Source organism: Mobula hypostoma, chromosome 21 (assembly GCF_963921235.1).
Source record: "Mobula hypostoma chromosome 21, sMobHyp1.1, whole genome shotgun sequence".
In the NCBI taxonomy this organism is placed as follows: domain Eukaryota; kingdom Metazoa; phylum Chordata; class Chondrichthyes; order Myliobatiformes; family Myliobatidae; genus Mobula; species Mobula hypostoma.
The window spans coordinates 18,043,223-18,057,841 of NC_086117.1; the positions used below are offsets into that span (position 1 = coordinate 18,043,223).

Genomic DNA, 14,619 nt, shown 5'->3' on the forward strand with positions numbered 1-14,619 from the left:
TCCTTATCTAAGAAGAGATGTGCTGACATTGAAGAGGGTCCAGCCGAGGTTCACGACAATGATCCCAGGAATGAAAGGGTTAACATATGAGGAGCGTTTAATTGCTCTGGGCCTGTACTTGCTAAAGTTTAGAAGAATGAGTGTGGATCTCATTGAAACCGACCAAATATTGAAAGGCCTAGATACAGTGGATATGGAGAGGATGTTTCCTACACTGTGGGAGTCGAGGAACAGAGGGTACATCCTCAAAATGGAGGCATGTCTATTTCTGAACAGAGATGAGGAGGAATTTCTTTAGCCAGGGGAAGGTGAATCTGTGGAATTCCTTGTCACAAATGCTGTGGAAGCCAAGATATTGGGTATATTTAAAGTGGAGGTTGATAACTTCTTGATTAGTAAGGACATCAAAGATTACAGGGAGCAGGCAGGAGAGTGAGATTGAGAGGGGTATTAAAGCAGCCTTGACTGAATAGAAGAGGAGACTTAATCGGCTGAATGGCCTAATTCTGCTCCCATGTCTTATGGTCTCTAATAATGGAACAACTTGTGACTTTGACTCAAAGACTAGTGAGCCTGTTTATCACATTGCGGTTATCATTCCAGTTTTAGGAGGGGTGTGGAGAGGATAAATGGAAGCAGGCTTTTCCCACCGAGGCTGGGTGAGATTAGAACTAAAGGTCATAGTGTAGGAGTGAAGCGTGAAATTTTTAAGGGGAACCTGAGGGGGAATTTCTTCATTCAGAGGGTGGGGGAAATATGGAACAGGCTGCCAGCAGAAGTGGTGGATGTGGGTTCAATTGCCGTATTTAAGGGAAATTTAGATAGTACGTGGATGGGAGGTGTTTGGAGACCAATGGTCCAGTTGAGGATTAATGGGACGAGGCAGAATAACAGTTTGGCACAGACTAGATGGGCTGAAGGGCCTGTTTCAGAGTTGTAGAACTTTATGATTATGACTCTAGATACAGTATTTTATAATAACAAAATATAGGTGTTTTAACCTCCAGGTTGAGTCAGTAGTGAAGAAGGCGAATGCAATGTTGGCATTCATTTCTAGAGGAATAGAGTATAGGAGCAGGGATGTGATGTTGAGGCTCTGTAAGGCACTGGTGAGACCTCACTTGGAGTACTGTGGGCAGTTTTGGTCTCCTTATTTAAGAAAGGATGTGCTGACGTTGGAGAGGATACAGAGAAGATTCACTAGAATTATTCCGGGAATGAGAGGGTTAACATATGAGGAACGTTTGTCCGCTCTTGGACTGTATTCCTTGGAGTTTAGAAGAATGAGGGGAGACCTCATAGAAACATTTTGAATGTTAAAAGGCATGGACAGAGTGGATGTGGCAAAGTTGTTTCCCATGATGGGGGAGCTAGTACGAGAGGGCATGATTTAAGGATTGAAGGGCGCCCATTCAGAATAGAAATATGAAGAAATTTTTTTAGTCAGAGGGTGGTGAATCTATGGAATTTGTTGCCACGGGCAGCAGTGGAGGCCAAGTCATTGGGTGTATTTAAGGCAGAGATTGATAGGTTTCTGAGTAGCCAAGGCATCAAAGGTTATGGTGAGAAGGTGGGGGAGTGGGACTAAATGGGAGAATGGATCAGCTCATGATAAAATGGCGGAGTAGACTCGATGGGCCGAATGGCCGACTTCTGCTCCTTTGTCTTATGGTCTCATGGTGTAATACTTCCTTATCAAAGATGAATTTATTGCATTACTACATTTAGCACTGGGAAAGCATGTTACAAATACCTATGTACAATGCAATATGGAATGAAAAACTCAAGTTTTTTAGGGATGGATTGGAAATCCATCAATTTCTCAATTGAATCTTTCCTTACACACCCACCATCCCATCAAAATTCTTTGCTCTTTCCTTTCTCCAGTCATCACTTCCTCACCTTTCATTTTTCACTTCCATGGTATCGTCAGATCACTTCCTCCTGAACTCTGGGTATGTGATGCTTTGGACATAATGAATAATGCCACTGAATCAGTTACCTGTCTCAGTTAAAGCGCAGTAGCATGGCGGCGGGTGTAGTGCTATCACAGTGCTAGCAACCTGAGTTCAATGAGGAGTTTGTATCTTTCACCTGTGATTGCATGGGTTCTCCAGTTTGCTGCCACGTGCAGGTTAGTAGGCTAATTGGTCACGTGTGTAGTTGGTCAGTGTGGGCTCATTGGCCCATAAGGGTCAGTTAACTCTAAGTAAAATTATAATTGTTGACAGCACCCCCCCATACAATTTTCTGTTCTTATTCCCTGAATTATCTTGGTTTCTTGTCCCATTATCATCATAGAACACAGAACAGACCCTTGGATCCACGAAGTTGCACCAAACTTACAAACTTATTTTTTACTTTGAACTTTGCACCTACCCTAAGATCAACCTAACCCTTCCCTCCTACATAGCCTTCCATTTTCCTATCACCAATGTGCCTATCTAAGAGATTGCTACATGTCCCTACTGTATTGTGGACTGTGCTGTACTGTTCTATATTCTATGTTCCTACCGTATCTTGCCTCTACCACCATCCCTGCCAGGATGTTCCATACGCCTACCACTCTCTGTATAAAAAAAAACTTAGCTCTGACATTCCCCCCTTACGCTTTGCTCCAATCACTTAAAATTATGGCCCCTCATATCACGTCCATTGCTGCCCATCTCACTGCAGAACAATAACATCCCACCTATGGTGATAGAATAATTACCAGGACTTCACATGATGCAGAACTGGGCTCTCAATATAGCCTTATCCAGTAACTCTTGTAAGTTTAACTAAAACATTTGCTGAAGGGTCATTGACCTGAAATGTTAGCTTTGATCATGGTTCCAGCTCCAGTTATGAAACGTTTCTATAATTTTTTTTGGTCTTACTTCACGTTTCCAACATCTCTTATCATTTTCCTTCTATGATACTTTGGATCAGCTCTGCATTTCTGTCAACACTTAATTAACACTGAAGCCAATAACTGAATTTCAGTATGTACTATAATACTGATGTGAAATTTCTTCCAACACCAGGATGAGGTGGAATGCTATCAGCTAACACAGTTTACTAAATTCCTGGTGAACTTTGCTATTGTAGTTCTCAGCAGGGTGTGAACTCTCTGATTTTTAACAAGGTTCAATGCCAGGAGAGGAACGTTTGACTACGTGTGTGTTCTCTTAGATCAAGAGGGCCCAAGTTCAAGATGCTGGCCGCTACACCTGCAAAGCTTCAAACGATGCTGGAGACACGGAGAAGAGCTATTACTTGAATGTGTGGGGTAAGCAGAAAGCATATTATACATCCATCGGTGTTAAGCTCCCTGTTGAAATTTGGCATTCTCTTTCTTCATATGAATTTTAGTGCTCTTTTCCCAACTTGTCCCAACGGGAAAAAGGTGGGATATAACTGAGAATTCTGTCCCTCAAGAAGGACAGAAGACAGAGGCAATTTAAGACTGTATCACACCTTAGAGTCCTCCAAGAGGACCACATCCTAGTTGGGTTTGGAGGCTTGCGTGCAATGACCCGGAGAGTAACGTTGCCTGGAGTCAGGGTTTAATGCTTTGGGTCTTGGTAGGGTCACCAATGCCAAATAGGTCAAAGGGTAGAGGCCAGACTAAGAGTGGTCCACCAGTCATCCAGCTAGCAACCCCTATCGGTAAAACAAAATTGTTATGGAAACAGCAATGAAAAATTCTTCTACGTCTGATTGTGATGTTATTCTTGAGTCTCCACCCGGGACTTGCATGAGTGACAGTAGTGAAAACTGAGAGGAAGCTACTGGCACAATGAGGGAAGCCCTGAACACCGCCAGGGGTGGAGGACCTTTGTTGCTGCCTTAAATGCCAATGGCATAACGGGCACTAAGAAAATACACCTAAGAGTGGACATGAACAGGCCATGGTAAGGGAGCTAGCTAGATCAGCATGTAATGGACAGAGAGGAGCTCTCCCCCCTTCACCAGCACCTGTGGGTAACAATACTTTCCAGATGCAGTGAAGAGGAAACTTCATTCAAATTCTCCAGGCTTCAACTGGTACAAATCTAGCTTGGCATCTACTATGTGCTCACAGGGAGACGGAGATAGCTCCTCTTCATTAGCCTATGACGAGGCTCATGGATTCCCCCATCAAAGCATTCTGAAACTGTGAGCCTGACCCAGCTCTCATTACAGAAATGGACAGAATCACGAAACACTCTTTACTTCTTTTAAAAAGATTTTCATTCACAGGTCATGGATGTCACTGTCAAGTCCTGTTTAATGTCAATTCTTAATTTCCATTAACTATGAGGCATGCTTGGCCTTTTCAGAGGGCATTAGAGCATGGAACATAAAGCCCGAGAACAGGACCTTTGGCCATGATGTCCGTGACAGTCTGAACTAATCCCACCTCCTTGCACATGGTGCCTCTCCCTCTGTTCCCTTCCTATTTACATGCCTGTCCAAATGCCGCTTGCCTCTCAAGCTTCAATCTTCGCCCTGTCATGAGAGGTAGAAACGGGTAAGGCCGGCCAGTGGAGCTCTGGAGAAGCTGTATAGGCCAATCCCCTGTACGGTGGGTGTAATAAGCTGCAGAAGTGTTGATGCACTCAAACCATACCGTCGACTTCAGGGGATGGCGGAGACAGGAGGTCATCAATGGCCTGTGCTCCACGTAGGAGCAAAATGCCCAAGTTCAAAAGTTCACGGGCGCTCACAGTTCAATATCATTTTACATGTGACACCAAATGAGGGGGACTCTCATTGAAACCTATCAACTATTGAAAGGCCTTGACAGAGTGGACGTTGAGGGGCTATTTTCAGTAATGGAGGAAACTAGGACCAAGAGGACATGGCCTCAGAATACAAAGACGTCCCTTTAAAAGAGAGATGAGGAGGAATTTCTTTAGCCAGACGGTGGTGAATCTGTGGAATTCATTAACACAGGAGTCTGTGGAGGCCAAGTCACTGGGTATATCTAAAGTGGAGGTTGATGGGTTCTTGTTTAGTCAGGGTATCAAAGGTTATGGCCAGAAGACAGGAAAATAAGGGTGAGAGGGATAATAAATCAGCTATGATTGAATCGTAGAACAAACTTGATGGGCTGAATGCCCTAATTCAGCTCCAATGTCTTCAGACTGTAAGAAAAGGCTTGATGCATTTATTGGCACTGTCTTACTGGTGACAAATTCATGAAAATGCTAAGTCTATTGTTGAAGAGGATCTTTAGAGGCCACCGATCAGATCTTTCATAGTGATGCCAATGCAGAGACATACATTTGTTTGATAAGGGTGCCTTGTAATGGACGTCATCAAAACTGAATTCCATGCTTCCGAAGTGAGTGAACAGCTAAATGGAAAATCAGTTTGCCAGGAAGCTGCAGTAACAGACAAGTTACTGAAGTAACCACTGGTAGTCCCCCGGGCATTTGTTCCACAACCACAATTTTTGTTTTCATCACAAACAAGAGAAAATCTGCAGATGCTGGAAATCCAAGCAACACACACAAAATACTGGAGGAACTGAGCAGGCCAGGCAGCATCTATGGAAAAGATGACAGTCGACCTTTCGGGCCAACACCCATCATTAGGACTGGAAAAAAAGATGAGTCAGAGTAACGAAGTGGGGGGAGGGGAGAAGAACTGCAAGGTGATAGGTGAAACCAGGAGGGGCGAAGTAAAGAGCTGGGAAGTTGATTGGAGAAAGAGGCACAGGGTTGGAGAAGGGAGAATCACATCTTTCCCTCCATCCCACTTTCTGGTTTTGGCAGGATTCGCTCCTTACGCGACTCCCTTGTCCACTCGTCCCTCCCCACTGATCTCCTTCCTGGCACTTACCCTTGAGAGCGCAGCAAGTGCTACACCTGCCCCTACACCTGCTCCCTCACTACCATTCAGGGCCCCATACAGTCCTTCCAGGTGAGGCGACACTTCACCCATCATCCTGTTGGGGTCATCTGCTGTATCCGATGCTCCCGATGTGGCCTCCTGTATCTTGGTGAGACCCAACGCAGATTGGGAGGCCACTTTGCTGAGCATCAGAAAAGGCAGTGTCTCCCAGTGACTACCACCACTTCCCATTCCCATTCCAGCATGTCAGTCCATGGCCTCCTCTACTGTCATGATGAGGCCATGCTCAGGTTGGAGGAGCAAAACCTTATATTCCGTCTGGGTAGCCTCCAGCCTGACGGCATGAACATCAATTTCTTGGTAATGGCCCCCCCACCATTCCCCAACCCCTTTTCCTTCTCTCACCTTATCTCCTTATCTGTCTAACGCCTCCCTCTGGTGCTCCTCCCCTTTTCTTTCTTACATGGCCGTCTCTCCTCTCCTATCCAATTCCCCCTTCTCCAACCCTGTATCTCTTTCACTAATCAACTTCCCAGCTCTTTACTTCACCCTCCCCCCCTCCCGGTTTCACCCATCACCTTGTGTTTCTTCCTCCCCTCCCCCCACCTTCTTACTCTGACTCCTCATTGTTTTTTCCAGTCCTGATGAAGGGTCTCGACCCGAAATGTCGACTGTACCCTTTTCCATAGATGCTGCCTAGGCTGCTGAATTCCTCCAGCATTTTCTATGTGTTTATTTTGCTTTAATGTCCATTAGGGACAGTGTGCAGAGCACGATTTCCAAGTCTTTAAATAATGCAAAACTTAAAGCTGTGTGTGGACAATGTGGAGCATGCTTACAGAGCTCAGGACAACCATAAGCTGACTGGTGGGAAGGGTAAAGACACGTCAGATGAAATGTAACCTAGATAAATGAAGTAATGTATTTTGGTCAGAAGAAGGAGAGGTAGACTAGAGGTCGTAGTTTTAGGAGGGATATATCTCACTATAGGAACAGTGAGATAAGTGCATTATTCATTGGAAGTGCCAAGACAATTTAAGAAAGGGGTTAAAAATAACAAACGGAAACTTATAAGTTGAGGCATAGAATACAGGAGCAACGAAATCACTCTAAACCTTTGCTTAGCCACAACTGGAATATCTTGTCAAGTTATGGGCACCACACTTTAGGGTGAACCTGAAGGCCTTAACAATGGCGCAGAGCTTTACAAAAGAATATTCCAGAAAAGGGGGGACTTCGCCATCATGGATTTTTTTTGCAAGGGAAAGATTTAAAAGCCTTCAGTCATAGTTGAAAGGGAGAAATTTTCATTATTGTGAGAAGATTGAAGAAGCAGAGAACCTAGAATACAGGTGATTAGAAATAGAATGAAACCTGACATGGGGCTAATGCATGAGGATTTACAGTACACTGCCGGCAGAAGTGATGGAGACGAGATTCAGCCGCAGTTTTGAAAAGAGAACCAAGTTAATATCGGAAAGAGGAAAACAGCAGAGCTATGAGGAGAAAGCAGTGTGTGGAACTCAGTGGATTGCTCCTGTATGGTGCTGGCAGAGTCTTGGTTTATGAAGATCTAGAAATGGACAGGCAAGTGACTCGAATGGTCCCCTTCTGTGCTACAGCCTTTCTGTGATACTGAGGCTCTGCCTAGTCATGTGGCGACCCCAGGCATCAACCAATGGCTCAAATAGCTCAGCATTATGGAACATCTGGTCTCCATTTGCAGGGATTGTAGGAATGGGTCACACACCTGGCTCTTGATACCCACCTTAAGTGGATGAGAAATGACTCACTGTGCGTCTCTGATAGATGGATGAAAATGAAACACCATGGTACCTGTTGACATTGTGAAACTGGGAAGTAAGTCTTGCAAGTCCAGCTTGGAGTTAAAAGTGCTTCTGATCTAAATGTTTTTGAAAAAAAAACAGCTCAACTCCATTATGCACTTTGAAAGTCTGCAGCTGTTTAGACAATCAAAATCACATCTGTGCAATGCATTGTTGGGGGCTATATCAGGATTTTTTTTATAAAATCCCATTCTGAGAAAGCCATCAAGGGGGTCGGAACATCTCAGCTCACAATACTCATTGTGTGAGGTATGGAATGTCTGGTCTGCACTCTTAGCGTCATTCCTCACCACAAATCATTGGTTCTAAGTTATAAAGAAAGGAAAGATTGAATAGGTTAGATCTTTATTCCCTAGATGGTAGAAAACTGAGGGAAGATTTGATAGAGGTATGCAAAATTAAGAGAGCTTTTTCCACTGAGGTTGGGTGCAACTACACTTGGAGGTCATGGGTTAGTGGTGAAAGATGGAATGTTGAAGGGGAACATGAGGGGCAAATTCTTCACTCAGAGGGTGGTGAGTGTGTGGAGCAAACTGCTAGCACAAGTGGTGGATGCAATTTTGATTGTAACGTTTAAGAGAAATTTGGATAGGAGAGGTATGGAGGTCTATAGACTGGGTGCAGGTCAATGGGACTTGACAGTTTAAATGGTTCAGCATGGACTAGATGGGCTGAAGGGCCTGGATCGGTGCTGTAGACTTCAATGACTCTAAATCAGTGGTCCCAAGGTAGCAAAGTAGGACAGAACTTTGTGTTACAAGACCAACCTATTTGAATGCACACAGCAGAAATATGAAAGAAATAACAGAAGAGCTTATAAAAGAAGAAACATAAATTTCAAGAGAAAAAGCTACTAGTCAAGAGAGCACTGGACCCAAGCTCAGATAGTGAAACAATTTCACTGTATTATATCAAACAGAGGTTGATAAGTTCTGATTTGTAGGGCATCAAAGGGTATGCGAAAAAATCATAAAATAATATAATAAATCAGCCGTGACAGAATGATGGAGCAGACTTGATGGGTCAAATGGCCAAATTCTGCTCCTATATCTTGTGATTTTATGGTCTCTAATAAAGTACCTCCTTTGATTAATATTGGTGCTGTTAGCCAAGCAGTGAGACAGCACATGATCTCAAACATGAGAAAATCTGCAGATGCCGGCAATCCATCGTGCTATGGAGACAGTGCATGATGAAAGTTTCTGTGTTTTGTCCTGTGTTTGGAAAGTGTCCTGTGTTTTGGTGAGTAGAATATTATCAGAAAGATTCATAAGTCACAAGATTTGTGGATTCCTGTGTTTTTTTTAATTAATGAGAACCTTTGCAAGAACACTTGCAACAATTGCCATAATAATTCGAATTGCATCCTAGTAAAGTGAGAACGAGTCACACAGAAGGTAAGCGAGAGAGAGGCAATAATTGCCAGTGGGAGAAAGGGAAAAGGTGATAAAGAAGAGTGGGAGGAATCATGGAAAGTCCATTAAAAGACAAAGTATGGAATGATTGGTGAGAAAAATTGGCAACCTTGAGCCCAGCAAGAAAAGAATGAGCAACACACATCAAAGTTGCTGGTGAACGCAGCAGACCAGGCAGCATCTCTAGGAAGAGGTACAGTCGACGTAAAGGAGAAAAGAATGACATGTGAAATGTGATTTGTTGTGATTGACCTGCCCTGAAAAAACCTTCTGAAATCTTTTACAGTGCCTCCATCATTTCATGGATCAACCGATCGAACACCTGTGACAGTAATCGAGGGAAACTCCTTGAGTTTATTTTGTGAATGCAGTGGGATTCCCTCTCCTGTTCTTCAGTGGATGAAGAATGGTAAGCATTTTGAGTTCAAGTTTATCGTGGTTCAACCATACACAGGTATACGGCTAAATGAAACATCATTCCTCTGGGCCCAAGGTACAAAACACAGTACGTGTAATCATTCACGGCACATATAGTTACGATCCAGCACAGACAGTCTGAAATTAATATTAGCACAAGTCCCTGAGTGGCATGGCCTGAATATTGACAGATTGACATCAAGTTTGAGGTGCACGTTTATGTAAGACAGTATAATGTTACTGACACTATTATAATAAAACAAGCAGTAACCAAATTCAATTCACTTGGTTATATTTTAGTTTGATAATCCCTGGAATTGGAGAGCCACTATACCCTTCCAGTCCTTGCAATCCTCATATCAAATTGTTCTTGGGTGGTCGAATTGTACTCTCTGTTGTGTTTAGAGTGAGGTAAAGTATTGCATCAACTGGAAGAGACATTTATACACATTCACAGTTCAGCCGGTGGTTTGAACAACCCCTTTCCTCTCACTCCCCCTTCCCTTCACCCACTTCACCACCCAAGCAATTTGCTGGGTTCTTCAGAAGAACCCTATCTTCCGGCGAGCTTGAGCAAGTGTTAGTGGATGGTAAATGTGAGTGGGATTAAAACGTTGTGAGATGGGAACTCCGTCTTGATCATGAGTGCTAAACAAGCTGTTGTCATTCCTCAAAGGTAAATCAGCTCTTGCAGCAGCCTCGGGTCTTGGGCCCAGATCAATTAGCTCAGCTCTGATTGATTTCATCCTGTCAGCATTTGACCCGTCAGGAAAGGTCGAGGGACTTCACCTCCTCCATTTTGCAAAGAGCTGTTGGTATTTGCTTGTCCCCTTCTCTAAGAGTCCCAATGAGCTCAAGAATTTACTAAAATGGATGTTGCATATTCATTTCTCTTGACTTTAATTGATGTGGATGCCAAAAGAGAGAGGGACATTTTTCATAGCTGATACTCTTGACTTTGTTTAGAGCAGATGACCAAAGATGAAGTTATACCCAACAGACACATTATAAATTATGCTTTTTCCTCATAAAAATGTTTTTGTTTGGATGTGGTAGCATAGCAATTAAAACGCTGGACTGGTACCAAGAGACTTGGACTGGTCCAAGTTTGGGAGTTGAACTCTACATAACAGCTAGGGGATTTAAATTCAGATGATTTAATATATTCGGAATGAAAATCTGGTATCATTACTGGTGACTGAAACTACTGGTTTGTTGTAAAACAAACTGATACACGTATTCATCAGAGAAGGAGATATGCCATCCTCACCAACTCCAGCCTTTATGTGACTCTAGATCAAAGCAAACTGGTGACTCTTCGCTGCCCTCAGAAATGGTCAAGCCATTCACTTCAGAAGTTATGTTGAATAGCAGTAAATGTCAGTTTAGCCCACAACTCATTCACATCTTGTGAACGATTAAGCTAAACAAAAACAACTTGTCTGAAAACTGAAATTCTTATTAATGGTTATGGATGAGAGGATACTGTTTTCATTCAATCGTGGGTTTTATAACTGGAGATGAAATATCAACATACACATTTTTGATGGGATGTATACAGTACCGCTGAGTGGCGGGTTAGAGATTCATTTCTACCAAAGGAGGTGTAAGGTGCTCCTTCCCTCCACTAGCCTGCAGGTCACCCTTGGGCAAGGTGTAGCACCTGGTTAGCCCTTTGATCCAGATCATTTGAAGCCATGGGAGCAGGAGGTGGATGGTCGTATGAGCAACTGGTGCATATCACAAGTCCTGGTTATGCGACCAATGACGCCAGGCAGACAATCTCTGAAGAGTATTGATAACGGCTGGGGTTACCCGTCTTGTAAAGACACTGCCCAGAAGAAGGCAATGGCAAACCAGTTCTGCAGGAAAATTTGCCAAGAACAATCATGGTCATGGAAAGATCGTGATCACCTACATCTTACGATGCAGCACATAATGAATGAATGAAATTACAGTAGAGTGCAAAAGTCTTAGGCACATATATATATATATATATATGTGTATGTATGTGTGTGTGTATGTGTGTGTATATATATATAGCTAGGGCGCCCAAGACTTTTACACAGTTCTGTAGTTTAACATTGGGTTAGATTTTGCTGAAGGAAGGAATTCTGCCATATACATTGCCATTTAGTTTTTATTCAGTAGCCTCATCTTTGAAAGTGATTAAGCCAAATCCTAGTGGTAGAAAGACAAAGAGGGCAAAGGGGCAAATGGGACTTAATTGAATGGTGTGCCCAGCAATCTCTCTACTTAACCAATGGGGTTTCAGGATGGAGAAACAGGATTGTGATGAGAGACAAATCGGGTATATAAACTTAAATAAAATTTGAAAGAGAAAGTTTAATAAAAGAGACAGCAGGAAAAATTAAAATGATTTGATAAGCACACACAAATTGCTGGAAGAACTCAGCATGTCAGGCAGCATCCATGGAGGGGAATAAACAGTCAGTGCTTTGTGCCAAGACCTTTGATCAGGAAGATTTAACATTTTTATCATATATATCAAACAAAAACAAAGAAGACTGGATATTTTTGAAATATTAAAGGAAAATTGTGGGTATTTGATTCAGGTATTTAAATATTCCTTTGATGGACCAGAGAGTATAATTATCACTGTCTGGTATTTATTATGTGATTAAGTACAATAACCAATCCTAACGCTACTGGTGAGTTCAAAGGCAATTTACGTAAATATCCAGGAAGTTCTTCAAAATGGAGGAAAACTGAGAGAAATGGTATAAATTGACTTTTTCCATCAAAGTGCACATTAAAAACAGTCCTGACGAAGGGTCTCGGCCTGAAACGTCGACTGTACCTCTTCCTATAGATGCTGCCTGGCCTGCTGCGTTCACCAGCAACTTTGATGTGTGTTCCCATCTTGAATTTCCAGCATCTGCAGAATTCCTCGTGTTTGCCACTTCATTAACACTTACTTTTTTTCTCATTTACTTACTCTGTGTATGTGCCAATGTCTAATGACTTCTGAACTTAGAAAGATTGAGAACTGATGGTGGGTTTGAAGTCATACAGATGGTGAGGAGGGCAGATTTTCTTCCCCTGAAGGTCAATAATCATATTTGTCACCATAGTTTTCTTTCCACTGTTACCAGACATGCTGTAGATCTGAACTCTAGGTTATTAGCCCAGGACTCTGAATGAACACCTTGACACTACAAGCAGTAATTTTATTTGTCACATGCACATCGAGAAACGAGGCCCTCCATTGGTGAAGGTTGACCATGGATATTGTGTCCTAGCTGTCCATCTGATACGCAAGCCAGTCTGCGAGCTCAGGGCAGTCCGATATGGAGAGCGTTAAAACATATAATAAAATGCATCCTTTTGAATCAACAACCAGCAAAGTCCGAACACGTGCTGGGGGCAGCCCGCAAGTGTTGTCATGCCTTCAACACCAATGTGACATGCCCACAACTTACTAACCCTAATCCATACATCTTTGGAATTAGGGAGGAAAGCGGAACACCCAGAGGAAACCCACGTGGTCACAGGGAGAGTGTGCAAACTCTCTACAGAGGGTGTGCGTACTGAACCCTGGTCGCTGATTGCTAGCATTGTGAAGCTTTACTCTAATCACCTGTGCTACCGTGATGCTCATCATGATGCTACTGCACACTTGAGTAAAGTCCATCTCTTTCCAACAACTCTCTGTATTGAATTCTGTCAGAGTCCAGAAATGGGAAGTTCCTGTTTTGAATGATTAGAAAAAGAGAAGATCTAATAAAGCAGTTTTAATTAATGAAGAGTAAATATGAATTAATTAAGCAGTAAATTCCATTAGACAGTGTAATTGTCAATAGAAGAGATAAGTATGATTTGCATGTACATTTTTGCAAATGAACAGCCTTCCAATCTGTTTTCTGAATGTTATCTATCACAGGGATTCCCCTCTCTTCAGACAACGATGGGCACATTAGCGTTTATTCAGGGAGGCAGATGCTGCATATATCGAACACCCAAATATCCGACAGTGGAAACTACACGTGTGTGGGTACCAATCTGGCTGGGACAAGCACAAAGGACTACAGCGTGGAAGTTTATGGTGAGTGTGAGTGAACCGAGAAGATGGAGAGATCAGAGTCGTCCTTGATCGTGTGTGTTAAAAGCAGAATGGAGCGCTGAAACTTGGGAATGAATTTCAGTTCTGAATTTTGAATGCAAGGGACTGCAGATGAACTTTTCCCATGAAGTGCGAACATTCTTAAGATACAAAGTCCTAGCGGTTCCATCACCTACTGAAGTGTCTTATCTATTGCAGACACCAGCACGGAGCATAACTGGAGATTTAAATCTTGCTTTGCTTCAGAAAAAGGGGGAGAGGGGGCAGGTTCATCTCAACAAGTGCTGGGAAGTCTTGGATGCCCACCACATTCCAAGAAATTCCTCACTTGCATGATCTTCTAGTGTTTGCTCCCAACTGACCCGCATCCTTCACTACCAACTCCCCTCCCCCCGCCGAGTCTCTGCTCCCATCACTTTTCTGCTGCTGCCCATTGCTCCCATGTCTCCTAGACCCCAACTCGTGATTGCTTATCTACCTGGGTCCAAATTCGATTGGATTTCCTTAATTATTTCCCAAAGGCTCCTCAATGTACCAGCAAATCCTTCTAAATATCTCTGTCCCCAGATGCCCTCTTACACATCCCAATACTTGCACCCCTGATAATCTCACCCAGCACCCTGCCTCATTTGCTATTGTAACTCCTTAAAACTTCTCTACCACTTGCCTTTCACTAGTTTGGAGCTCAGCTGACCTTCTACTGATCAAAGAATGGTGTTTTGAGACCATGCTGAGCCTTTTTAAAGCATTGGAGCACTTTTTAAAGCACTTGGAGTTTGTGGGCGGTTTTGAGCCCCTTATCTAAGAGAAGTTGTTGTTGGCATTGGAGAGGGTCCGGAGGAGATTCATAAGATGATCCCGGGAATGAAAGGGTTAAACTATGAGGAGTGTTAGGTAACTTTGGACTGATATGCACTGGAGTTTAGAAGTATGAGGGGGATTCTCATTGAAATTTATCAAATATTGAACAGCCTAGAGAGAGTGGATGTGGAGAGGATGTTTCTCATAGTGGGGGGAGTCTAGGACCAGAATA

General features: G+C 43.1%; 1 protein-coding gene across 1 annotated transcript in view; it reads left to right on the top strand.

Moving 5' to 3' along the window:
- Positions 1 to 14,619, top strand: part of LOC134360080 (hemicentin-1-like) — a 425,813-nt gene that overhangs the window by 210,816 nt on the left and 200,378 nt on the right. Inside the window, exons 42-44 of the mRNA XM_063074161.1 lie at positions 3,175 to 3,271; positions 9,372 to 9,494; positions 13,407 to 13,568. Of these exons, the coding sequence (XP_062930231.1) occupies positions 3,175 to 3,271; positions 9,372 to 9,494; positions 13,407 to 13,568 (382 nt within the window). The remainder of the gene's footprint in view (positions 1 to 3,174; positions 3,272 to 9,371; positions 9,495 to 13,406; positions 13,569 to 14,619) is intronic.